Source organism: Hemicordylus capensis, chromosome 13 (genome assembly GCF_027244095.1).
Source record: "Hemicordylus capensis ecotype Gifberg chromosome 13, rHemCap1.1.pri, whole genome shotgun sequence".
NCBI lineage: Eukaryota > Metazoa > Chordata > Lepidosauria > Squamata > Cordylidae > Hemicordylus > Hemicordylus capensis.
The window spans coordinates 9,139,650-9,167,014 of record NC_069669.1 but is presented as its reverse complement, the minus strand read 5'-3'; the positions used below and the strand labels follow the sequence as shown (position 1 = coordinate 9,167,014).

The 27,365-nt window shown below is 51.6% G+C and overlaps 1 protein-coding gene across 3 annotated transcripts in view; it reads left to right on the top strand.

Annotated features, from left to right (window-relative positions):
- CAPN15 (calpain 15) overlaps positions 1–27,365 on the top strand; it is an 80,042-nt gene that overhangs the window by 14,450 nt on the left and 38,227 nt on the right. Inside the window, exon 2 of one of the 3 annotated variants that reach the window (XM_053276894.1) lies at positions 334–630. The exons of the other annotated variants lie outside the window; for them this stretch is intronic. Coding sequence (XP_053132869.1) covers positions 455–630 — 176 coding nt within the window. The 5' untranslated portion in view covers positions 334–454. The remainder of the gene's footprint in view (positions 1–333; positions 631–27,365) is intronic. 3 annotated transcript variants of the gene reach the window in all.

The window sequence follows — 27,365 nt, the reverse complement described above, 5'->3', positions numbered from 1 at the left end:
ATCCAGCCTCAGAGGCAGGATCCCTCTCGATACCAGTTGCAGGGGAGCAACAGCAGGATAGACGGCATGCCCTCAACTCCAGCCTGTAGGCTTCCAGCGGCATCTGGCGGGTCACTGTGTAAAACAGGATGCTGGACTAGATGGGCCTCCTTGGGCCTGATCCAGCAGGGCTGTTCTTATGTTCTTATGTGATAACTCTGAGCACCATTTCTCTTGAACAGGCTCTTAGAAATGTCACTGCAGAAACCATACCTTATTTCTTTCTTCCTTTTTTTCTCTTTCCTCTTTCCCTTTCCCTCCTTGTTTTGTGTTCTTGTTCTTCTTTTCCACCAGCACCAGCCTCCTTTCCGCCAGCCCATGCTGCCACTCCTCGCCCTCTCTGGCCACCTGCTTGTGCTCCTGGCTCGGACTTAACCTAGGATAAGCCTCGGCCCAGCCAGGGTTGGGGGGAGCCATGGGCAGCTCGGCCTCCTCGCTAGCCGCCGAGACGGAGTCGGACCATGGCTTCTCTGGCCCTACCTACCCAGGGCACCTGGCTGCGAGTTGGTATAGGAGTAGCCACAGTGGCCCCGTGTGGGAAAGTGCCCTGATAACACGGCAGCATCAGCACGTGAGTCACCGGGCACGAAGGTAAGCAAGCAGGGGAAGGTGCCCCGTCTCATACCTCTCCGCTCTGCCCAAAGCTCATGCTCGCGGGGGGCTGAATTCCCAGCAAAAGGACATAAGAAGAGCCCTGTTATATCAGGCCCAAGGAAGCTCATCTAGTCCCGCATCCTGTTCCCCACAGTGGCTCATCACCAGATGCCTCTGAGAAGCCCACAGGCAAGAGGGGAGGGCTTGTCCCCTCCCCTTCTGTTGCTCCCCTGCAACTGGTATTGAGAGGCATTGTGCCTCTGAGGCTGGAGGTGGCTTGTAGCCCTCGAACCAGTAGCCACTGCCAGACCTGTCCTGTGTTCCCTCTGGATTCCCTCTGTGTTCCCTCTGGATCTGGAATCCCAACATCTGGGATTCCCAGATGTTGTTGACTACAGCTCCCAGAATCCCCAAGCAAAAGCCATTGTAGCTGAGGAATCTGGGAGTTGTGGTCAACAACATCTGGGAGACCCTGTTAAAGGGAACACTGGACCTTTCCACCACAAATTTGTCCAAGTCTCTTTTAAAGCTATCCATTTGTTGCACTGACAGCTTTCTGTGTGTGCCCCCCCCCCCCCGATCTTTATCCCCTCCGCCAAATGATTAGGGCAGAATTGTCATTTTTGCACAGAGGAAAGGGTTAGTGTCGGTTAGGGTCAGGGTGAGGGGAACAAACAGCTGTGCTCTCTGCATGAAGCAATCTTCCGCGAACATTCCTGCCAGTTTTCATATCCACTCCTCTTGACATCAATAAAATATAGTAGTGTTTTGTGTTAGTGCTATCACCTCTTTTCCAACTTTATTGATTTATTTAACATATTTTTATACCGCCCAAAACTTACGTCTTTGGACTGTTTGCACCAAAATAAAAACATTAGTTAAAACAAAATGTTTAAAACATTGCAACAATTTAAATTTTTTAAAACAATATTTTAAAACCGCATTAAAACATATTAATTAAAGGCCTGGGAGAACAAATGCGTCTTTAAAGACTTTTTAAAAGCTGTCAGAGATGGGAAGGCTCTTATTTCACTAGGAAGTGATGTCCCCAGCAGTAGAGACTGGAGGAGAAACATCTATCCATCACCATGACAATGACCAATATTTATAGGCTGCTTTTCAACCAAGGTTCCCAAAGTGGTTTACAGAGAAAGAAAGAAATAACAGGGCTCCCTGTCCCCAAAGGGCTCACAATCTAAAAAAGAAACCCAAGATAGGCAACAGCCACTGGAGGGATGCTCTGCTGGGGCTGGAGAGGGCCAGTTGCAGTGGTGGAGGGAGGCCAGTGGCAGCCTGTGTCCAGCCCGCCGCCGCCACCGGCCCCCTCGCCCCACCCCCTGCATCAGACGTTAGTGTGTGACGTCAGATGCAGGGGGCATAGTTTAGCTCGCAAACAGGGCCATGCAGACCTGTTTGGGAGCCAGATCAGCCAGCACCACGTTGCAGCGTGGCCGGGAACGGCTCTCCGTGCCTTTTTAAGGCAGGGAGACCCGTTCCGGCGACGATGCGAGCGTGGTGCTGGCCGATCTTTTTCTCAATTGGGGCCGCGCAGTCCTTTTGCGAGCTCAACCACGGCCCCCGCATCTGGCGTCAGATGCAGGGGGCATGGCTGGGGCACAAGGCGTGGCCCCTGAGGGGCGGCGGCCCGGGTTCTTTGAACCCGTCCGCACAAGGGTGGCTCCGCCCCATGCCAGTTGATCTCCCCCTGCTCAAGAAAGAGAACTGCCACTTTAGAAAGGTGCCTCTTTGCTCAGGTTGCAGCGGTATAACATAGGCTAGAATAACCAGTTGCCTTGGGAAACTGGCTGTTCCTTCCCTGGAGTTGATTCTTTGCAGAGTCTACACTAGGGCTTCCATATGGAAAGGAGGACCGGTCTTGTGTACCTTTTAAAGAGGTGCACAGAACTGCCCATTTCAGCAGCATAACAAGCTGCACCTGCTGAAATCCCCTCTCCTGTGCACCTCTTAAAGGCACAGCAGACCTGTCCTCAGTTCCCCGTGGCAGCCCTAAATCTACCAGCCAAACAGCGGATTAACCAATCTCCGCCCCTCTTCGCCCCTCATTGCTTCTGCCCACAATGGAGATTTGTCTCCCCGCTTATGGGGCTGGTCTCTTGTCTGTAATCTCTTGCAGGCTGAGAGGTATGTCGAAGGCATCTAACAGTGTGCTATCCGGGGGGGTGGGTGTGTGGGCCGGCTGGGGGCCTTGGCTGTTGGGAGCTGTCGTCTTGTGCGCTGAGAATCCAGGAGCCTCTGATTAATGCTTGCTTTTTATAGCTGCCCACTTGTCTGAGGGCCGTGTGCCTCCCTTGGCCTGCGTGGGGACTGCCGCCGTTTGCTTGCTTTCCTGCCTTGGCATAGAAAAACGTGTGTGTGTGTCTGTCTGTCTCTCTCACACCCCCACACACCCCCACACACACCCGCCCGTTGCTATGAGCCTCAAGGAGTTTGCTGCCTTTCCTCGGCAGCACAGGCTTGGGGGAATCCTGGTGGCAATTTAATCCTGCGTTTTTGCTCTTTTCCAGCTTGGCCTTGACAGCTTTTCAGCGGGCACCATGTGGGTGGCTTTAGTTGTGTCATGTGACCAGGATGGTGGCAATAGTCATGCCACGGCTTTCATGCTTCTGCAGAGTGCTCGCAGCTTCCCGTTTTGTGTGCTGTGTTTGCGCTGGTTTCCCCCGACCGCATTTGTTTGTTTGATATGTTGGAACTTCCTGTGAAGAAGCATTGTTGTCGAGTGCAGCAGCTAAGGTTCTGTCTGGAACCCCTTGTTCGGAACATTATACCGGCACAGTCGTGCCCATATAGATGAGTGTTTTCGGCATTCTGCCATTATGAGCCCTGAATGTTTTATTGCTTATAAAATCAAAAGTATCCATCCAATCCCCATGAAAGTTTGCACACATCAACTAGGGGACAGGACACACAACTCCTCCAAATTTGGTGCGAATCCGTTGTGATATGGCTGAGATCTCATAGTTTTACACTTTGACCACTAGCAATATTTATATGCCGCTTTGCAATTCCTAAAAAGAGGGTTCAAAGTGTCGGCAACCTTTTCCCACCACACACAATGTGTATTTTTAAAATGTCTGATGCCTTTTCAGCATCCCCCCCCAATTTCAGATCCATACTGGACTGGTGTCTTAGGCTGGTTTGAATATCACGCCTATTTTGGAAGAGCTGCACTGGCTGCCAGTTTGCTTCCAGATCCAATTCAAGGTGCTGGCTATTACTTTTAAAGCCCTTAAGGGGTTGGGGCTCTGGATTTTGGAAGGGCTGTCTGCTCTCACCGGCTCTCAAGGGTTTCTGTCCGACCCCACAGTCATTGGAGGCGCATGGGGCAGGGCCTCCTCTGTTGTTGTCCCCAGACTCTGGGATGCTTTCCCGGTGGCAGCCCTCTGGAAGGTCAAGCCAAGCTGAAGCCCCCGAAGCGAAGGGTCGAGAGCCAGGACAAGATGGAGGCAGATGGAGGGCAAGCAAACAATGGACCAGATCCCCGGAATTGCCCAGGCCCGGGCGGAGAGCTGGTCTTGTGGTCGCCAGCATGAATTGTCCCCCTTGCTAAGCAGGGTCCACCTGGTTTGCATTTGAATGGGAGACCACATGTGTGAGCACTGTAAAGTATTCTTCTGAAGGGGTCGGGTTGGTCTGGGAAGAGAACCTTCCTCCTTGTATGCAGAAGGTTCCCAGTTCCCTCCCTGGCAGCATCTCCAAGAGAGGGCTGAGACAGCCTCCGGCCTGCAAGCTTGGAGAAGCCGCTGCCAGTCAGTGCAGACAATACTGAGCTAGATGGACCAAGGGTCTGACTCGGGAGGAGGCAGCTTTCCGTGCAGAGCGCCTTCACCACAAAGTTGCTTCAGCAAAGAGCTTACTTCAGACTTTGTATAGGGCAGATTCAGGACTGCAGTCTCCAGCTCTTCCCTATTGTGCAGAGGCTTAAAGGGGCCAGGACCTGTTTCGCAGGCATAGCCCCTATGGCAGGGTGTGTGTGTGTGTGTGTGTGACCCCTCTACTGCAGGTTGAGTGTCGAGGGAGATTCAGAGGATAAGAGGAGAGCTGGTCTTGTGGTAGCAAGCATGACTTGTCCCTTTAGCTAAGCAGGGTCTGCCTTGGTTGCACATGAAAGAGAGACTAGAAATGTGAGTACTGGAAGAGATTCCCCTTAAGGAGTGGAGCCGCTCTGGAAAGAGCAGATGTTTCCAAGTTCCCTCCCAGCCATCTCCAAGATAGGGCTGAGAGAGATTCCTGCCTGCAACCCTGGAGAAGCTGCTGCCTGTCTGTGTAGACCATACTGAGCTCGAGGGACCAGTGGTCTGACTCAGTATCTTCTGGGCATGGCGGAAGTGGTGGCTTTGAATGCGATCTACTCTAGTGCCTCACCCCCTGAGCTCTCTGCGCCCACCCCCAACAAGGGTGGGTGCAGGGTTGAGTTCATGGCCGCTAGATGGACCAAGGTCTGAGGCGGCTTCCTATGTTCCTGTAAGTATAGACCAGGCAAGTGTTAGGGAAACGGAGGGCTAACCAACCTCCTGGGGCTCACCAGGAGTTAGAGTAGAAGGAGCATCTTCCAAAGCTGTACGCACAGATGACAAAACCAGAAATGTTGAAGGAACTGTTGGCACCTCTTCTGGCTGATCGCTGTAACAGATCGGACGACAATGTGATCCAGACACCCTTCAATCCGTGTCCTGATCTAGGTGTGTAAACACTACTTTTTTTTTTCAAATGGCAAAACAAGCAAATTTCAGCAGAAGGAGCTTGACCCTTGCCCGCTTCTATTAACTTAGCTTTTGAAGGCGGTGTGGCAAGAGGTCCTGCCCAATAGGAATGCACCGAGCCTGTGGCCGCGAGCCAGTCGGAGGCAGGCAGTTCCTTTGGTTCTCTTATCATTCACGCCAGCTCCTGAATTAATCTCCCACGATTCCAGAAAAGGCGTTTCCAACCCTTGCTCTCCGAAGCGTTCACGAGGCAAGTGCGGTGCGGAGCATTCCAGGCACCGCTCAGTCAGGGAGAAGGGGCCTTCCATTTTGCGTTTGGCGGAGTCAATGCACGCGCCGTTAAACTCTTGGGAAGTTGTCTTGTTTTAGCACACGGACCGCCCTGGCAACTGATCACCAGCCAGAGGGCAGTGGCTAATTTGCATACTTATTACTCCATCATTTGCATGGACGTGGCATAATCCGGGGCTCCTGCTGTTGGGCGTTTTGTGTTGATCAGCAGACACACTTCCTCCCAAATGCAGCTCCAGACTAGAAGTGTTTGTGTTCAGGTGGGGCGTTGTCAGCAATCCTCGGCTTTAATTTAGGTGGTTAAGAGAAGATTCGTGCTCACCACCGCCTCTCCTCCCGAGGAGGTCTGGGCAGGGTATGTGGGGTTCTCTCTCCTCCTTTCTTTCAACTGCCGTGGCAGCTTGTACTCTGCCTTGCAAAAGTTTTATTCGAAGTTGTGCATTTAGGACGGCGGCAGCCGGGTGTGCTTGTGGGGGGCCCTGGTTTGACCCTGCCCGCAAACACCTTCCACCCAGAATAGAAACACGATCCCATCTGACCGGCCAAAGGGTGCAAGGACAGGACTCCAGAAGGCTAGTAACTTCACGTTCATGTAGCAGGGGACGGGGGCAAGGAGTGTGTGTGTACATGTACGGGGCTATAGGGAGCTGCCTTCTACCGAGTCAGAGCCTTGGTCCATCTAGCTCCGTATTGACTACACTGGATCCCGCCTTGAAAAATCGCCGTAGGTAGGTCTCAAAACCGCGCCAGCTGAGAAACGCAGCACAGCCGGGCTTCTGTCTTCTTCCTTGTTTAGCTGCGTCAGCCATCCCGTCTCCCCACTTCTGTGACCCCAAGAGCTATAAATCTGTTCTGGTTTTTGCTTTGAGTTCTTAATAAAAACAGCAGTTTCTGAGCCGTCTCTCCCTCAATTTAAACCAGACTTTGGATCCTGAGAGAGGTTTTGCTGGAAGGAGGAAAGGGGTGTGTGTGTGTTCAGTCCTACCCAGAGGTTTATTGGCCACCATCGCTTAGGCTTACTTCACTTGTCTTCAGGGGTGTCGCTAGGGGAGAGGGGGCCTGTGTTTGCCCCTCCCTGACAGCCCCTCAGTGAGGCAGGGATGGAGCTGGGGGCCCTGGGTTCCTTGGACCCATCCGCTCAATTCTGTCGACACCCCTGCAGATCTGCCTTCTATAGGGATGCTCTGCCCATGGTTTAATTATCTCTGAATAAATGGAATCGCACCCTCCTCCTGACTTTTTAATGCTGTCAGTAAAATGGCACATCGTCGCTGGGTACGTGCTCCAAGTCAGGAAGTGCCGCGGCCAAGCCAGCCGGGAGCACGTTCTGCCCCCCCCCCGCCAGCCCCAAACTTTTGAATACCCAAGTGACTCTCTTTGCATCTGTGCAAAAGCCACCGCGATGCAAAGCGTGCAGAGGGGGATTTTGCAAATCCCATCAGATGTGCCGTAATTGGCGGATGGCTTCTGCGTCTCCCTGCGAAGGAATGGGGGGGGGGGGATGATCAGGATCGAGGCTGACACCGTGTGGGCCCAGGCTGCGCGGAGTAATGCGGCTAGTTCTGACAGGCCCCATGTGGAGAGGGCGGCGAGGCAGTCCCCCCCACTCCTCCGCTCCCAGCCCCGATCATGCAAAGAGCTGGCTCTGATGTTTACCCTTGATCAGAGCTGAGGGATGGCTGGCACTGCCCAAGAGGCAAGGAAGAGGTGGGGAGAACAGGCAGGAGAGCTGGTCTTGTGTGCAGCGAGCATGAGTGGCCCCTTTTGCTAAGCAGGGTCTGCCCTGCTTGGCATTTGAATGGGGGACTGCATGTGTGAGCCCTGCGAGATATTCCCCTTTGGGCAGGCCTGCTCAACTTTGCCTCTTCCCCCCTCCCCGACCAAAAGTTTTTGGACTACAACTCCCATAATCCCCGACCACAGTGGCCAATAGCCTGGGATTGTGGGAGTTGTAGGCCAACATCTGCAGGAGGGCCAAAGTTGAGCAGCTCTGCCTTAGAGGGGGGTGGTAGGGCACATAAATGGCTCCCTTTGCTCAGCAGGGTCTGCTTTGGTTTGCATTTGGATGGGTGACTACATCTGAGCCCTGCAAGATATTCCCCTTAGGGGGTGGGGCACTTGTATATGGAAGGCTCCAAGTTCCCTCCCTGGCAGCGTCTCCAGATTGGGCTGAGAGAGACTCCTTCCTGCCTGCATCTTTGGAGAAGCCGCTGCCAGTCTGGGTAGACAGTCCTGAGCTAGAGGGACCAAGGGTCTGACTCAGTAGAAGGCAACTTCCTCTGTTCCTCTGACAGCATTATTCTAGTCTGCAGGTAAGATGAACCACTTTTGGCTGCTGCACTCTGTTAACAAAAAGAAAACAGAAAGCTGCCTGCAAACTGCCAACTCTCACGCCAGGAAGGGAGGTTTCTGGCCTCGCCTTCTTAGTCCTTATTTTCTGCTTGTGTGGGGTGCAAATCGGCTCTGCCGTCTGTTGTGTGAAGGGGCTCCATTCCTTTCACTCCCTCGTCGTCCTGCACATGCAGCCCAGGCCTGTCTGCGGCCAGCTCACAGTATCGGGGATCGGAGGCGATTATATCTCAGGCTTATCATTGTGAGCAGTAATAACCTTGCCAAGGGTGTTCAGGGCATTTCAGCCACACCCCCTGGCAGACAGGGTTGGGTAATCCTCTCCCTCTGTGTGGGGCCGTAGCTCCCTCCCTGGCAGAGCCTCTGCTTTGCAGGCAGACGGTCCCGGGTTCAATCCCTGGCAGCATCTTCCGGTAGGGCTGCCAAAGCCTCCTGCCGGAAACTTTGGAGAAGCTGCTGCCAGTCAGTGTAGACAGCCCTGAGCTAAGTGGACCAAGGGTCTGGCTCAGTAGAAGGCAGCTTCCTATGTTCCTATATGCGTATGTCTCGCTTCTAAAATTCATGCACTTTCTGCTAAGTTAGCAGGGGAGTAACATACAACAGAACAGAAACACAGCTGCCTGGGACCAAAAAAGAAGAAGAAGATAGCATTAAATAACTCCACCTCTAGGAACATAGAAAGCTGCCTTATACAGAGTCAGACACTTGGTCCATGTAGCTTAGTGTTGTCTACCCAGACTGGCAGCAGCTTCTCCAGGGCTGCAGGCAGGAGTCTCTTCCAGCCTTGTCCAGAGATTCCAGGGAGGGAATGTGGAACCTTCTGCATGCAAGTAGCCAGATGCTCTTCCTAGAACAGCCCCGTCCTCTAAGCCGAATATCTTAGGGCTCACACGTGTTCTCCCATTCAAATGCAGATCAGGGTGGACCCTGCTTAGCAATGGGGACAATTCATGCTCGCTACCCGCTGGTACGATGTCGGGCAGCTGCGATATAGGAAGATGCTGAAAGGCATCCTCTCGTACTGCGCGGGAGGAGGCAATCGTGAACCCCTCCAAAGGCAACCACAGGGCTCTGTGTTCGCCAGGAGTCGACACCAACTCGACGGCACACTTTACCTTACTACAGCTCTTGATATTAATAGCTTATTCTCCGTACTACAGGCACTACCACATCTTTGCCTCTGAATTGGCAGGGGAGGCATGTTTGTGCTCTGCTTTTTTAGAAGATTGCTGGTGCTGTTTCAGGGCATTGGTACTCTCCCTGGTGTGTGTGAGAGTGAGAGAGAGAGAGAGAGAGAGACATACGTATGTTTACACACAGAGAGAGCAATTGGTTCATGTCTTTGTATTTTGTTTGTCCTCTACCGGGCTGTTGGGGTGTGTGTCTGTTTACATGTTACGGAGTCATTGCAGAAACTAGTACTTTGCACTCTGTTTCTTCGAGGGGAGCTATTTTTTTGTGGCTGCCAGTGCAGGAAGATTAAAACACATGTAATTATGTAAGCTTTAAAGACATGTGGCACATACTCTGGATGCAGTAAACAACCTAAGATGGTAGCTCATTTTTAATGCAGAGCATCTGCGTACCATGTTCCCGGCTTGAGGCAAGAGCATGTTGTTTGGGGAGTGGTGTGAGATGGATGATGGCTTAAGGCAGGCCCAGACAGATTTTCTTTGGATCTAGCAGCCAGCTCACAAATGGAGCCAGACAGTAGACACTGGGCAAAATTACTGGACTTGGTGACGGTCATGGTGGAGGGGGGTATCTGGGATTTTCTGTACCCTCTTTACCAGTAACATACCTGGAACAGAAACAAGGCTGCCAGGGACAAAGAGAGGTTGTATTTTGGACTTTACCAAGAATATCCTAATCTAGGCACCCCAGTTAAATTTCTCAGTGCCATGGCTCCCTGGCGCCTGGGATTTGTCAAGCTCTGGCTTAAGATGCAGTATAAGTGGCTGCGCTTAAGCTGTTGGAATTTGGCTGTCGGATCTGTTGAGCTGGGGTGGAGACGCTGGCTGGTCTTTGTGCAGTTCCTCCTTTTGGTAAGAAGCAAGTGGTGGTGCACAGACTGACCACCACCACCCTCCAGCAGTGTTCCTCTGTTTTCAAGGGTGTGTGTGTGTGTCTTAAATTCAGGATCGTCTTCTATTCAAGTCAATACAGTAGCGAGGATCACTGTGCCACAACCTTGGGGGAAGCTGCGTATTTAGTATTTGAGTGCCGTCAGAAGGGCCAGAGCAGACTCCCGATCTGAGCAGCCGCGATTGTGTTAGCGTTTGATTTAGACAGTGCTGGTGGAACTCACAGTTCTGCACATCCTTGGGGAGCGAGCATTAGAGGCAGCTCCATGCCAGTGTCGGAAGAAATGCCTCCGCTTCCGTCCCTTCTCGGCCTCGGCGTCTTCCTCGTGGCAGCTCCATGCGCTTTCCTGGGGCCTCGGAGCTTGTGCCACTTTCATGCTCCCGGCCGAAGGGATCAAGATCTCCATGAAGGTCAAGGCTTCTTTGCCCAGTTCTCATTATAGCCCTTTTAATGTGTATCCAAAGCAGTGCCAGCAGGCTGAGCTGCCGCACATGATGGCCTGCTACGTTCCGTGTGATTTGCCAGCCCTGGCCATCCGTCAGTAATGAGAGGATAAATAAGAGATCTGTCGTTTCTGGAACCGGCTTGGTTGGTTTTAAAGTATTTCTGTAAGCGTTCCAGCCACACGGGGTTCTGTTGGGCGTGGGCCTTCGGTCCCAGATTAAAACAAGATTTTGTCTGTGCTTAAATTATACAGGCTTGGGTGGCCTGATTGCTCTGAGACCCGGGAAGGTCTCTGGCTGATGCTATGCTGATTAGATAGCACGGAGGCTGGTGTGGCCGGGCGGAAGATTCCATCTTTTATCTCTTCTCTGGCTCTTGCGTTTAGGCAGAAGCCGCCTCCCAGCTGGCCCGAGGAACGATTTCTTTGGATTTCTTTATTACCCTAGTCCGAAAGCTTCGAGTGGATAATTGTATTCTTGCAGAAGCTGTGCTGGTTAGGCTGGAGGCATGTCTGCAAACTTCAGATTCAGAGGATGTTTTCTCAGGGCTGCTGATTACGGAGAAGCAATTTCAGAAGGCTTCAGCCAGGCATGACCCGGTCAGGATGGCTATCTTGAGTGGGCCACAGGTCACTGCAGCTCTTCTGTAAGTTGCGAACTCCATCTGCAGGAGGTGGCTCTGCTTTTGTGCACACAATCCCTTATCCAGAGAGGCCAAAGAGGTCCACAGAGCCCCTGCTGTTCTTGCCAAAGGTGGCTGGTTTTCTTTTTAACGCGTGGTCGTCTCAGCAGGTGACTCTTCTCCGATAAGATTCTGTAAAGTAAAATAATAATAAATGCTGGCTCACACAGGTCTCCGAGTCTGTAGGTTTATGCCAGGGAAGGACATACCCTCCCCAGTTAGGGCTGAGAGACTCCTGCCTGTCACTCTGGCTCACACTCACACACAGTCTCTATGGGGTACCTGAGCTGAAGATTTGTGACAGAAGAGGTGTACTTGTTTAAAAAAAAGTTTGGGAGTCCTTTCCCTAAGTGGGGCACCATACAATGCTCCCATGTAGTCTCCCATCCAAATGAAACCCAAGGCAGTCCCTGCTTAGTAAAGGGAGATCATTCATGCTCACGACCATCAAGCCAGCTCTCCTCCCCCGAAGCTGATGATGGGAGTTGTAGTCCAACATCCTCTGAAGACCGAAAATTGTGAGAACCTCTGATGGACCAGACTTCATGGGTTTGATGGATCCTAGTGCGACCCACACGTCCTGGTGCTTAGGGGGAGCCAGTTGCTGGCAAGCCGGCTGGCAGGCGGCAGTGCTTTTCCTTTCTGCTTGTGCTGAGAGGTTGACGGGAGTCCGTGGAGATCTTCTCCAGTCTCGCCGGAGGGCACACTCTCCCTACATTGTGGCCTGAGGGGTGGAGGCAAATTGGAAGGAGCCTCCTTCGCACCAGTCCTCTCAATCCTGGTTCTGAAGGGAATAAGAGGAGGGGGCGAGAAGTACCGGAGATGATGGCATTGTAATGTTGCTTAACATAAGCCTCCTTGGAGCCTGTATTCAATTTGCAGCCATTTCTCCGGGGCTAGAAAATACTTCGTATTCAAAGGCACCAGTGGCACTCTTAGAAAGAGAAGGAAAAAAGCATCCGATTATTTGCCTAGGGTTTTTTTCCGGCCTCGCTTCCTTTCCACGGACTCTGCAGTTACAGCTCCTTGGCGTTCCTTTACCAGGGATCCACAAACCTAGGCTCTGCGTGCCAGCCAGCCATTATTCGTGGTTGCCAACCCCTGGCACGGGGCTTAAGAGAGAAGCAGGTCCTCTGTCAGTTGCACTGTGATGTGGAGATGGTAAGAAACCGTGGGAGTCCTTTCCTTCTGCTCAGAAAGGATGCCTGTCTCTTCTTAAAGGTAAACTGTGCTGAGTTGATTTCGACTCCTGGCGCCCACAGAGCCCTGTGGTTGTCTTTGGTAGAATACAGGACGGGTTTACCATTGCCTCATCCCACATAATTTGAGAAGATGCCTTTCAGTATCTTCCAACATCGCTGTTGCCGAGTAATAATACCAGCAGGGCTTCGAACCGGCAACCTTCTGCTTGTTAGTCAAGCATTTCCCCGCTGTGCCACTTACCTTGTCAGAAATGGCAGTGGAAACGAGATCTCTGGGGAGCAGTGTTCCCTCTAACAGGGATTCCCACATGTTGACTACAACTCCCAGAATCCCCAACTGCAAGGACTTTTGCTTGGGGATTCTGGGAGTTGTAGTCAACAACATCTGGGAATCTTTGTTAGAGGGAACTCTGGTCCTTTGGAGATCCCCTCAGAGGAATTGGTCTTGAGGTAGCAAAAAGGAGCTGCTCTTGTGCTAACGAGCATGAATTGTCCCTGTTAGCCTGTATATTTAAGGCCAGGGTCTGGCACATCCCAGGCACCAGGGATCCCTGGTCCTAGACTAGGATTGTCTTGTAGCAAGCATGAATTGACTACATGTGTGAGCACTGTCAGATACTCCCCTTAGGGGATGGGGCTGCTCTGGGAAGAGCATCTGCCTGTTTGCATGCCAAAGGTCCCAAGTTCCCTCCCTGGCAGCATCTCCAAGAGAGGGCTGAGAGAGACTCCTGCCTGCAACCTTGGAGAAGCCGCTGCCAGTCTGGGTATGCAATACTGAGCTAGATGGACCAAGGGTCTGACTTGGCAGAAGGCAGCTTCCTATGTTCCTAGAGTTAGAGTTATTTAATATAATCTCTCTCTCTTTGGTCCCAGAAAGCCCTGTTTCTGTTCTGTGTATGTTACTTGCAAAAGGGACAGAGAGAAGTCCATTAACCTTCATCTTCCATGGTGGCCATCACTAAGTCCAGTAGTTTTGCCCAGTATCCATCGTCTGGCTCGGAAACGTTTGGGCTGGCTTCTAGATCCAAAGAAAAATCATCAAGGTCTGTTTTGAGACTGCCTAGGCAAACGATGCTAGACACAGAGTATTAGCAGCATTCCAGTCTGAAAGGCAGGATTACACTTTCCCCCCTAATCAGAATCTAACTGATGGGAATGCATTTCCAACATCAAGGTGTTTATTTCTCACTAATGCATCTGTGGGGCAGATCTTCAACCTTGGGTTCACCGCAGATTTCTAAACAAACCAACTTTTGTGCTAAAGGGATGTGATCACTACTGCGGCTCACTTTTGTTGGTGTCTTCTGAAATCTACAAGCTGTATATGCTGGTGCTATATATACCAAGTGGTATTTACCAAATATTTGGTACTTTGATGCTCCGTTCTCCGGCCTGCCATACCACAGAGAAAATGTGGTGGCCGTGATTTTTTTCCTATCCACCCTGGTATCATGTCAGTAGATGCACTCTTGAAGTTTCCCTGAATTATTAAAAGAGGGAGTAACTGTAGATGGAGGACGATGAATCTGAGGAGGCCGCGAACATCATGAAGTCGTAAGGAAAGCCCTGTTGGATCAGGCCCAAGACCCATCTAGTCCAGCATCCTGTTTCCCACAGTGGCCCACCAGATGCCTCTGAGAAGCCCACAGGCAAGAGGTATGTGCATGCCCTCTCTCCTGCTGTTGCTCCTCTGCAGCTGTGATTCAGAGGCATCTTTCCCAGCTGCTTGACTATCAGTCTGGGCTATAGTTCGGCTTTCTGCTTTTTGGTTGAGCAGGGAATGTGTAGCTCCCACCAGCTAAACCTCCGAAAACGTGGGGGGGGGGGGGGAGTTGAGCAGGCTTGTTTTAAGGGATGCAGAGCCCGCTTGATCCCCCACAGAATTTTGGAAGGGATGCATGGAGTGCTGGAACGAGTTACGCCCCACCCCATCGCTTTCCCCATAGAGCTCTTAAGAGAAGACTCCGTCTTTCTTAAAGGGCCCTCTCGGCACAGAGAAAAGCACAGTACAGTGCGGAGGTCAGCACAGTAGGGAAACAGTTCTCACTTGGAATGGTGTTCCTCCCCCTGCCAAAGTGGCCTCTGTTTGAAAACCTCCAGGGTAAGAACCCAGCACTACATGAGGCGGGCAGTTCCACTGTCCAGCACAGTTAGCAGATGCTTCTGATGTCCATCCTGAATCTGTTTCTTTCTAACTTCAGCCCATTTTGTTCTAGTTCACTTCCTAGACAGAAGGTACCCCATGAGGATCAAGACAGAAAATCCAGTTCTTCGCCATACCTTGGTTGTAGACTTCGGCCAGACTTCTGGATCTGGTTTTCTTTCCCCGCTCCAGTGAGCCATTGATAGTTTTCTAGATGAAGAGATAAAGCTGGTCTATTAGCTGCTTTCTGTGTGCACCTGTAGCGATGGCGAAGATTAGAAGTGCATTGATTTGACGTGATTCATGTAGGAAGTGGAAAGAGATGGATGAAAGCAACCGCAGAGCAGTGAAAGGCGTCCTAATTGTTAGGAGGAATATAGCCAACTGCCTTAAGAGTATGGTCAGATAAGGTGGTTTTTCCACATCACTGAAGCTTGTAATTGCTCGGCCTGGAATGCGAATTTGCCCAGCTCCCAGTCGTGGGAGGCAGTGTTAGGTGACATCTTGTAGTCCGAAACCCACAAGTTATTCAAGACTGCCGAAGGTACTGCAAACCAGTCATTTCCTGGAGCAGATCTTGAGCTCAGAATGTGGAACGAATCTTGAACTCAGAACGTGAAAGATCTCGAGCTCGGAATCTAAACTGAAATTCCGAAGGCGGTGGCGAGTTTTCAGACTGTTTTCTCCTCCCAGAGAAGAAAGGGAGAGGAGTTGGGGACAAAGGTGGGGTTATTTTACCTGGGAATCCTCTGGAAAACTGCTTAAATCTTGAGCTGTTTCCAAGTGGAGGAGTTTGCCCATCCCCGCTTCTCTGTGTCTGGAACTGGGCAGAATCTGGCAAAGAATCCAGAGATTCCAACTTACAAAAACACATCTAAGGGAGGAGAGCTGGTTTTGTGGTCGCGAGCATGAATTCTCCCCTTTGCTAAGCAAGGTCTGCCTTGGTTTGCATTTGGATGAGAGATGAACTTGGAGACTAGAAGTGTGAGCACTGTCAGAGATTCCCCTCAGGGGATGGAGCCACTCTGGGAAGAGCGTCTAGGTTCCAAGTTCCCTCCCTGGCGGCATCTCCAAGAGAGGGCTGAGAGAGACTCCTGCCTGCAACCTTGGAGAAACCGCTGCTAGTCTGTGAAGACAATATTGAACTAGATAGACCAATGGTCTGACTCAGTATAAGGCAGCATCCTATGTTCCCATTGTACATTTGAAAATACAGGCATTGGAGTCTCCAGTGTTCAGGATGTGTAGAACTTCTGTGTGCTGTTGCATCACTAGCGCCAGCCCAGCTTGAATACAGGAGGACCTCAGTCGCGGGGCCAGCACTCGCGGCTTCGCGTCTCCGCGGCCGGGGAATTAGCATCTGACCTCGGTATGCGTGGGGGGTGGGGGCAGAGGGCAAAGGGCGAAACCCGCGTATCTGCTGGAAATGTGGCCGGAAATGACCTCGGAGGTGATTTCGCGCCACCGTCAGGTGATCAGGAGCCATTTTATGGCTCAAGAGGAAGGCAGAAACCATGATTTTCGGGCGATTTTTGGCACTGTGGATGACAGTAGAGCATGGTGGGGCCATGGGGGGGAGGAACGGGGCAAAAGCTTCCACTTTGGGCCAATCTTGGGGTGATTTTCGGCATCCGAGAACCTACCCCACCCTATTCCTCTAGTTCTGGGGAGATCCTACGAGAGCAGCGGGGTGAACTCAGGTCAGCTCAGCCACGTTGTGGCTGGGGATGATGGGAATTGTTGTTCGGCAGCCGCTGGGGAGCCCAGGCGGGGGCATGCTTTTCCATTCCCAGATTGCGATCGAACCGTGGCTGTGCCTGGATGATTCTCTCCTCCCCTGACGCAGTCCGTCATCAGGTGGCGCAAAAGTCCCAGTGGCTGGCCTTGCCCGTCTGGCGCAGCGTCTGCTCCCTTGCCGGCTGGCCTCCTCTGTGGCCTGCAGGGTGTCTCATCCCTGGCCACGTGTGCCCAGATGACAGAGGAGGAGGAGTTGTTGTTTGCAAGGAGCTCTGCCGGGGGCCAGAGGCCGGGCCTGCCTTAATCCTGTCTGCAGCTGCATTGCTGACCTTGCCTGCATTAGACAAGTGGCCAGGGAGGGAAAGAGAATGACGTGGCGGCTCGTGTTCAGTGGTGGAGGGAGCATCAGAGCAGGTTTTGCAGTCGGGAGCTCCTGAAATGTGCAGGTGCAGAAAGAGCTTCAGGCCAGCTCATGAGAAGCTGCCCTCTACTGAGTTGGTCCATCTTGGCCCATCTCTCTCAGAATTGCCTACACAACCTGGCGGCAGCAGCTCTCCCAGGAGTCTCTCCCAGCCCTACCTGGAGATGCTGCCAGGGATTGAAGCTGGGGCCTTCTGCAGGCAAAGCAGATGCCGTGTCTTGGCTAGAAAAGGACATAGAATTCGTCCGCTGGGGGCCATCTGTTGTCAGAAGCTTGGATGGCTTCATAAGGGGCTTGGGCCATTTCATGGAGGACAGGTCTGTCAACGGCTACTAGTCTGGTGGCTAAAGGTCCCTCCAGCCTCAGAGGCAGGAAGCCTCTGAATCCCAGTTGCAGGGGAGGAAAAGCAGGAGAGAGGCCCTGCCCTGCCTGTGGGCTCCTCAGAGGCACCTGGTGTGAGACAGGATGTGTGAAAGAGGATGCTGGACCCGATGGGTCTTGGGCCTGATCCAGCAGGGCTGTTCTTCTGTGGAATCTGGCCACGTTTTAGGATAGAATGCCAGAACAGGCCACAGGTGGACCCCCTGATATCTATAACCAAAAATATAGGGTGGGCAACTTGCCATTTCTAATTTTTCTACCTGGTTATTTGGAAAACATTTGAGATAAAGTGAGGGAAAATTAGTATGGTGGAGTTTAAAAAACAACAGCCTTTTATTAAATAGATCAGATGACCTTCCAAAAGTCAGATTATGAGCTATGTAGGAAGGTGGGGGAAATGTATGTTGCGACTTTTGAGAAATATTAACGCAAAAGAGGGTGGCATTTGCATGGGAAAATTTTCTGGCAATTTTTCCAGCTTGAAATTTTCTTGAAAACCCACGTCTCTGTGTATTGTTTCTCTCTCCCCCCCCCCCCCCCCCCCCGGGCAAAACCTTTCAAGGCTTGTGAGCCGCAAGGAGAATCCACTTGTCTGACCTCGGCTTGGTGCCACTAGCGCACTGCACGGCTTGGCCAGAGGAGGATTTGCAAATCCGCGCCGAATTCCCCCCTTCTCCTTGCTCGTTTCGTGGCTTTAGCATCCATCCACCGAGGTGCTGCGTCTGCTCTTAACATATCCAATAACTAAGCTATTCTTGGAGCTGCTTTGGAGGGATGTTTTGCTGGCGCTGGGGAGGACGCTCCTATATGGAGGCTGCGAATAAGCCCCACTAAGAAATGAAGAAAGGGGTTTGGGAGGAACGTGGGAGATTAGCAGAAAGTATTGGTTTCAGTGAGGCTTTTCAGATAGGAAACTTTAATAAAAAAACAAAACACCACCCTCAGTCTCTGTGGACTTTGGCAACCTGTTTGGGGCTGTGGGTCCTCTATAGCAAGCACCTCTCTGGGTAGGCTCCTCTGTTGCTTTCTAAGTTTGCAAGCATAGGTAGGATTTTCCTAGAAGATCTGTGCTGCCAGTTTCCTCCAGAGTTGAGGCCTAACGCCAGTCACATCCCTATTAGGAATATTAATATTATTAGTTCCTGGCTGGAGTTCATCTGCGTAATATGGTGGATGGGAAATTAGCAGAGTTGTAACTTCCGTTCACATGCGGTGTGCTTGACATCTAGAGCAGCTCCATTTCCTCCTCAACACAGTATGTGCACCTTTCCCCTTGGGGTGATTAGAAAGGGACAAAGTGGTGCATCTCCCCTCCCTCCATGGGATGCTTAGCATGTAGAAGGTACCCATGTAAATCCCTGGCAGCATCTCCAGGTTGGGCTAGGAGAGAGCCCGGCCTGCAACCTTGGAGAAGCCGCTGCCAGTCAGTGTAGACAATCCCGAGCTGGATGGACCAGTGGTCTGACTCAGTATAAGGCCGATTTGTATGTATGGGCAACTACTGTAGTTCACTGGTAGAGCGGTTGTTTTGCAGGCAGAAAGGCGCAGGTTTCCTCCCTGGCAGCATCTCCAGGTAGGGCTGGGAGAAACTCCTGCCTGCAACCTTGGAGAAGCCGCTGCCAGTCTGTGTAGACAATATTGAGCTAGATGGACCAATGGTCTGACTCAGTATAAGGCACCTTCCTAAGTTCTAGAAGAATAGCCAAGTTTTTCCTTAAGGTAGCAAACATTTGTCTTAAGCAGACGTAAACTGCTGGGGTGTGTGTGTGTGTCCAAAAGAGCCGAAAGCAACAGGAGTGCCATGCTCTTTATTAGGGCTACCTGGAGCATCACAGAGCCACGAGCGTGCTTTTGCGCTTGCCAGAATTCCCCCAGCCGGAACTGAACATCCAGCCTGAAGAAGAGTGCTGTTGAGCCCAAAAGCTTGCTCAGGGCCCACAAAAGGCGCTTCTGTTGCTTTTCATCTTGCTGCTGCGACGGGCAAGTCGTCTTCCTTTTAACTGCACAAACTTCAGGAGGCAGGTGTGGCCGATATCCCTGAGAAAGCCCCCCCTGGCTCCCGGCCTCTGGTCCGCACTGCTAAAAGGACGCTCGGAAGTGATGCCAGCCCATTGAGAACCCGGAGGCAGCGGAGCAGTTCAGCGCTCCGCTCTTTGAAGACTCTCTCTCCTTAATTGCGGTAATAAACCATATGCCAGGGTTGCTTGGAAGGAAATAAACAGGCGTTGGAGAGGCTGTTCAGCAGGGCATAGAGCTGCAGTGCCTGTGGAGAATGAGCTCTCAAAGGACTTCCGTGCATGGCAGAGGGCGAATGAAAGTCCCGCTCAGAGGGCCAAAGAGGCAGCTGGCCGGATTTCAACCTTCCGGTCCTCTTCCTTGCGCAGTCCCAGAGTTCTTATGGAGGTCTTTGGTGCCGCCGTGTCCGTGCAGGGATTGCAAGAGAGATGCCTCTAATTTGGGGGCAAGTTTCCCCAAGAGAAGCTCTGGCTGTTCCTTGGAAGCCGCCGGTGAAGCGTTGGCCGTGCCAGTTCCGGCTGCTTTTGATCAGGAGATATATGTGCCTGCCGAGAACGTATACCATGCCTTACCTGAATCCAAGATTAGTTCTCTCTCTCTCCCCGCCCCCCCCCCCCCCGTAGAAATTGGAGGATCATCTTAAATTTGGAGTCCTGTTCCTTTCAGGTAAATATGGGCATAACCTTTATCGAACCTTTCTTTTTAAAGGGTGGCGGTGGTCTGAAGTTCAGAGTTGTCTTCTATTCGGGTAAATACAGCACTTCAATCTCAAACTTGAGCTTTCTTCTCCAAGCAAAATGAAGCCTTTGGTTTTCGGCTGGTCCAGGGCTGCACAGTTCCTGCAGATGTTGGGCTGCAGCCTTGCTGGGGATGATGAGAGTTGTAGTCCCAAAGCAGCCGGGGGGCCCAAAGTTGTGCAGTCCTGGGCCAGACTAATTCAAGGATAGATCAGACCATTAAAAATAATAATAAAAGTGGCAGCGGCGTTTTCTCCTCCAAGATTTCTGTTTTGTCAGTTAGCGAAAAGAAAGTAAACGGCATCAGGCCACAGCACGATACTTAAAGGAAAGTTTCAAAACAAATTCCAAAACTCAAACACTATCGTGATGGCAAGATGCATAACTTCACCAAGAGGTTTGCCGTTGCAAAAGTGGTAGCAGTAGCACCACTTTCTCCCTCCGAGGGCTTGCTAGAAAAAGCTTTCAGAGTTGGCATCTCCATCCCAGATGTCTGCAAAATGACTTCCGTAGCCATTCAAGATCTTTCCCCTCTCAGCCCCAACATCCTGCTTCAGGCCTTGATGAGATTTTTCTTTCTTTCCTCCTCTCAGTTCAAAACAAAAGCCAGGTGCAGGACAATACTGAGCTAGACGGACCATCAGATGGGATACATTCCCACTTCTGATGCCCAATGCCTTGAGAAGAACCACCAGAGACGTACACGTGTGTGTCGGGGGGAATGTGCATGTGTGCCTTCAGCATTTCTTGTATGTGTTGGTCATGAGCAGGACGCTTCGGAGAAGTTGAAGTTGCTCCTTGAAAGATAACCTAACCCATGTGCATATGCTTGACAGTTAAGATTGAGGAGGAGAGCTGGTCTTGTGGAAGCAAGCATGAATTGCCCCTTTGCTAAGCAGGGCATGTCTTGGTTTGCTTTTGGATGAGAGACTATATGCGAGTGCCAAAAGATACCATATTTACCTGAATAGAAGACTCTTCTGAATCTAAGATGACCCCCTTAAAAATATAAATACAGGCTATATACCTGTATTTTCCGGAAGAGGAGAAGACTCTGAATTTAAAATAGCCCCCTGACTTCTGACATCAAAGATCAAGGGACGGGGGCCGTGTCTTGGATTCAGATAAATGCAGTGTTCTCCTTGGGAGATGGGGCCGTACCTCAGTGGATGAGCACCTGCTTTGCATGAGGAGGTCCCAGGTTCATTCCCAGGCACGGCTGGGGGAAATTCGTGCCTGTAACCTTGGAGAGCCCGCCAGGCTAGGCCATATGGAGCTAGATGGCCCGAGGGTCTGATTCGGCTCAAGGCGCTTCCTGAAGAAAGGTGGCCGCTTGGCAGTTAAGCAGCTGCTCTGATGGGGCTGGGAAAGACTCCTGCCCTGAACCCTTGGAGAGCTGCTGCCAGTCAGTGTAGACAGCCCTGCACTAGTTGGACCAGTGGTCTGACTCAGCAGGCAGCTTCCTCGGTGCCCGTTAAGGCCGGCCGTTTGCTTTGGCTTCCTCTTGGGCCAGCGCTTGCGTTCTTGCGCTCTCTCCCAGCTTGCCCTCCCACCTCCCTTTACAGCTTGGGCTCTACTGCCAGCCATTTCCCCCGGGGTGTGTGTGTGTGGGGGGGAATGTGACTGTCGAAGGGCATAAATCTTTCTGCTGCTGCTTGGTGGGCGGAGGGATGATTCCCCCCCCCATTTCAGCAGTGCCTGTAACAGCTGTGCCTCTCTGCATCCCGCGCTCCCCACGCCCCACCGGGAACGCAGGAGTTGTCAGCTGTCTGCAGTGTGGCATCGGGCCATGCTTGCCGTTGGCAGCATCGGGTGGATTCTGTGCTTCGCTGCGTTTGTCCGCCAGACCTAGGAGACCCTGGGCAGGAGGGGTGGGGTGCGGGGAGGAGGAGAGGCTGTGAGGTTAATGGAGGACCTTGCGATTCCCCGGCGGCCAACTCCCCTCGGAGGTCTGCCAGGCTCTAAGTCGTCGAGCATCTGCTGCCGCCGGCGTGGCTTCCCTCCCCTCCAGCACGCAATCCTTGCTTGTCCTTGGAGGGCTGGTGCCCTGCTTTGGGGGATGTCCTCTGTCCAACGGTGCAGGGTATTGGCAAGCGTCGGGATTTCATTGGCGCTGGAAGTGGTGGTGGTGGGGGACGACTATTGTAACCAGAGCTGGGATAAGCAATAGAGGAGAGCTGGTCTGGTGGCAGCAAGCATGGCTTGTCCCCTTAGCTAAGCAGGGTCTGCCCTGGCTGCATTTGAATGGGAGACTAGAAGTGTGAGCACTGGAAGAGATTCCCCCTCAGGGGATAGAGCCGCTCTGGGAAGAGCAGATGGTTTCAGGTTCCCTCCCTGGCTTCTCCAAAATAGGGCTGAGAGAGACTCCTGCCTGCAACCTTGGAGAAGCCGCTGCCAGTCTGTGTAGACAATACTGAGCTAGATGGACCAAGGGTCTGACTCAGCTTCCTATGTCCCTATGATCCAAAGAGCTGCTGTGGGTTTTGCTTTCCTTGGAACAATGGGCCTTTATTAGACCTTGCTCTCCACGCTCCGCTCTGATTGACAGATGGTTTCTTGGGGAGCAGATGCGTTGGGAGGGGCGGTTGCTTTTGTGCTCCCAATGTGAGCTTCCTGGAGCTCTCTGATTGGTCGCTGTTGGATGCTGGACTAGATGGGCCCTTGCTCTGATACAGGGCTGCAGGGCAGGCCGTGGGTGCTGCTGTTTGAGAAATGCAGGTCCAAAGTCCCCTCGAGTGTCGTGGCGATGCTTTGGAGTCTGGACTAGATCTGGAGTGCATTTAAAAAACAACCCAAGATTAGAGAGAATCAATTGGTATTATTAGTGATATCTCACTTTTCAACAAAACGTAGGAAGCTGCTGCCTACTGAGTCAGACCCTTGGTCCATCTAGCTCAGTATTGTCTGCACTGACTGGCAGCGGCTCATCAGGTTTTTAAGCAGGACTCTCTGCCATCTGGACATGCCAGGTAATGAATCTGGGACCTTCTGCACGCAAAGCAGAAGCCCTGCTTCTGAGCTGCCTCTGCTTCATCCTTCTCCTAGCGATTTTATATAGAAAAATGAGTGATGCTTCCCTCTCCCCAAAGGGCTCACAATCTTAAAAGGAACACAAGGAAGACACCAGCAACAACAACTGGATAAATGCGGTGCTGGGGCTGGATAAGGACAGTCGCTCTCCTTGCTGCTCAATATGGGAGGCACCGCTTTAAAAAGGCACCTCTTTGCTCAGTTAACAGGGAGCAGGTTGTTCTTAAAGATGCGTCGTAATCTATATTTTATTGGACTTTGTTGATACCATCTGTAGAAACCGCAGTGGCTCGAGCACGACATCCGCCAGACTTCGCCTGCACTCTGAGTAGTGGAGAAGGGCTTATTGGAAAGCATTTTCTGTGCACGATTCAAAACGACTGTGGGGCCGTCTCCCTGTCAAACTGGGGCTGGGGGCAAGTTATAAATGAAGGTGGCCTATTGCAGCAAGCACAGATGGAGAGAGACCACTTGTCACTCTGAGCAGTAAGCAAGCCGGATTGGTTTTTTTGCTTTGACAAGTAGCAGGGAGTACCACGGGACCTGCGGCCGATTGTTGAGAGGCTTTCTTGGCGAGGGAGTGCTTGCCTTGGCCGCAGCTTCAGGCCAAACCGCTGCCTGGCGTAGGGGAGGAGAGCTGGTCGTGCGGGAGCGAGCATGGATGCTGAGCAGGGTCTGCCCTAGTTTGCAGTTGGATGGGTGACTACGTGTGAGTGCTTCCTACTTATCTTCCTTAGGGGATGGGGCTGTGGTCAGATGTGCAGGGATCCCAGGTTCCATCCCTGGCAGCATCTCCCTGTAGGGCTTGGAGAGATCCCTGCCTGAAACCTTGGAGAAGCTGCTGCCAGTCAGTGTAGACCCTAGGGAGCTAGATGGACCAAGGACCTGACTGGATGGAAGGCCACTTCCCAAATCCACACACACACACACACCCGGTTCAGTGCAGACTCAATCTGGGACAGCTGCAAGGGTGTGGATTCCGTCTGTCTGTCTGTCATATTTTTGTACCTCCCCAAACTCACGTCCCCGGGTGGTTTACAACAAAACAAACAAACAGAAAAAGTTAAAACATTAGTTGAAATAAACGACAACAGAAAACTTAAAACATGGGTTGAAACAAAATAAATGGCGCAGCAAAAGTTAAAACATTACAACAATTTAAAATTTAAAACAAACATTTTAAAGCAATGCTAAAATAATATTTAATTAAAAGCCCGGGTGAATAGATGCATCTGCAAAGACTTTTTAAAAAGTTGTCAGAGATGGGGAGGCTCTTATTTCAGCAGGGAAATCCTTGCATTCCACCACTGGTGGTGCTCCTCTCTAGAGCAGGGATTCTCACCGTTGGCTCTCCAGATGTTGTTGGACATCAGTGGCCCCAGTGGCCTTTGGTTGGCGATTATGGGAGTTGAAGTCCAATAACATCTGGGGAACCAACGTTGAGAAGCCCTGCTCTAGAGCAGAGGCAGCCAATCTGAAGCTCCCTGGCAGTTGCTGCACTACAGCTCCCATCATCCCCAGCCCCAATAGCCGGGGATGATGGGGATTGTAGTCCAGCCACAGCTAGAGAGCTAAGACTGTCCACCTCTGCTCTACAGCTTTCAAGCAACCTAAGCATTTTTCAGAAGCACCGTGAAACCTCCTGTTCGTTTTGAGGGAGGGAGCCGTAGCTCAGTAGAAGAGCATCCTGCTTTGCATGCGGAAGGTCCCAGGTTCCCTCCCTGGCAGCATCTCCAGGTAGGCCTGGGATAGACTCCTGCCTGGAACCCTGGGGGAGCTGCTGCCAGTCTGGGTAGACAGTGCTGAGCTCAGTGGACCCATCCTCTGACTCTGTAGAAAGCAGCTCCTTCTGTCCCTGTTCAGGCCAACTTGGGTGGCGGGCATGAGCTCCGAGTGGCTGCTTCATTCTTCCCCCAAACCATTTTGCATGTGGATGTCTCACCTCTGCTCTTCGGGAGCTGGAGCGGGATGCCAGGGTCGGAAACCAGCCCCCGGCAGCAGGTGGGCAGGACACACACACACACCCCAGTTTTAACTTGGGTCCAGACGGAATCGAGTAGAAAATGCGGAATGAATTGCCATTTCCCCCCTTGCCTTGGGTGGGATGGAGCTTGGCTCCTGCCTGGTAGGGTAGCTGCACTCAGCGACAGATTCCTTCAGATGCTCTCAGCTGCTTTTTTTTTTTTTGCTTCGGCCCTCAAAGGCAGAAAGGACTGAATTTCCATCTCGGAAATTCGGCTTTTAAAAAAAGGAACATAAAACGGCTCCTCAATCATGGCCAGTGTTTTGATTTTAATCAGAGCTGGGGATGCGATCCTGTTGTTGGTGGCCAGATGCTCATGGAGCTGCTTCTCTGTCTTGCCTGGCTCATCTTGATAAATCCCTCTCTAGGCGTTGCTCTGCATCTTGCTCTCCTTCTGCACCCAGAGAAGGTGGCTTCTCTGATTTAGGCACAGTATGCAAATCCAGAGCGATTTGCATAGTGCATGTGTGACATTTTGCATAATTCTGCTGCCCTGATCCCCAAAGGGGAATATTTTATAGCAGGCAGTGCTCTGCAAACCAGGGCAGAACTTGCTGAGCACGGGGGACAATTCATACTCGCCACTGCAAGACACTGGTATCGGGTAGCAGCGATCTAGGAAGATGCTGAAAGGCATCCTCTCATACTGTGCGGGGGGAGGCAATGGGAAACCCCTCCGGTATTCTACCAAAGACAACCACAGGGCTCTGTGGGCGCCAGGAGTCGACACCGACTCAATGGCACAACTCAAGACCAGCTATCCTCCCCAGAGGCTAAGAATTCCTTTTCAAAATAGTATATAGCCGTGTTCTTCATGGTTAGGCCAGGGGTCAGTGAGGGCCCCTGAAAAGGTTGATGCACCGGAACCCCTTCTCCAACACCCTTTTTTGCCAGGCTTTTAGTTTTTTAATGTGTGTGTGTGTGGGGGGGGGGGGTTCTTTTCCTTTTCCCCTTTTTTTCCTCCCCCCGCCTTCACTTGTTTTCTTTGTTGTAATTTATGTAAACCACCTTGAGTCTAAGGAAGTCAGGCGGTCAGTAAATTTGCTAAATAAATAAACACCCCTTCTCATCGCCTGTCGCACCGGCTCACGACTCCCATCTTCTCACGAAGCATCTGGAATCTGTGTCTGGACAATGGGGGTGTGAAATTTGGATTTTCTGTGTTTCGATTCGGCTCCAAATCGAAACAGCCCCGATTCGCTTTGTATCCGAATCTAACCCATCCAAATCACCCCAGATTCGATTCTGATCCGAATTTTTGGAATCGGAATCTGTATCGATTCAGATTTTACAAAGGGTCCCCGGCCAAAAGAGTGGGGTGGGATGGTAGTGCCTAATGGGTGGAGGCTACCACCCAAATTGCAGAGGGATTGGGCAAAGGGCTGGTTTTTGGTGAATTGTTGAAGTTTACGCATCGTTAAGGTTCCCCCCCATAAGGTATAATGGAGGTGTATCGCTTTACATCGGGGGGGAGGGGTGGCCTACAGTGGTGTGGGGTTGGTGGTAGTGCCCAAGGGGGGCAAGGAAGCTACCAGAATTTTTTCAAAGGATTTGGGCAGAGGGCTGATTTTTGGTAAATCAACAATTTACACATCTTTAAGGTTTTCCCCCATATGGTATAATGGAGGTTTCAGCAGAACCATAAGTGCACTTGAGGGGGTGGCCCAGAGCGAGTGCTGGTTTAGTGTGGCTGGCACATAGGGTGCCAGCCACTCCCATGGGTTGCTAAGCCATGGGGTACAGGGTTCTGTTGTTTCTGAGGTGTTCTGAGTGTAGATTCTATGGTAGCAAATGAGGGTGGATTCATGGTTTGTATTGAAAATCTCATTTGCTACCAGAGAATCTACACTCAGAACACTTCAGAAACAACACGGAGAGTGTAGATTCTCTGGCAGCAAATGAGAAAGCTAAACTCGCACAAAATTAACTTTCTGGGAACAGCAACTTCAAGAGCTCCTCCGGTGACAAAACCGCCCCACCTCAATTCCACACAAAAGCTGGCTGTTTCCTTTATAGGGAGGAGGTTTGCCGTTTTAGTGTCTAGTGCGGAAAGAGGTGGTAATTACAATCCTCTTTTGGGAGAGAGGCAAACAACATTCTCGGATCCGTCTGCTCAGCGCTAATTTCAGAAGCTTAATCTCTCTCTCTCGTCCCCTCCATAGTAGCAGATTCCTGAGACAGTTGGGGGCCCCTGTTTGCGTTTTGGGTACTTGAGACTATTTCCAGTCTTTTCCTGGCCTACTGGAGGACGACCGATACACAACAGACTACTGTGAGACACGGAATTACACAGAACAGCCAGGCCAGAAATGGCTTTTAGAATTGTGGGAAGTTCTGATATGCAACTTGAATGAGGTTTCCGGCTGAACAAAGGCCCGCTCCGTTACAGTGATTCGACGCTACGATACGCCGAATTTTTATATCCCACTTTTCAGCAAAAAAAGTTCCCAAAGCGGTTTGCAGAGCTATAA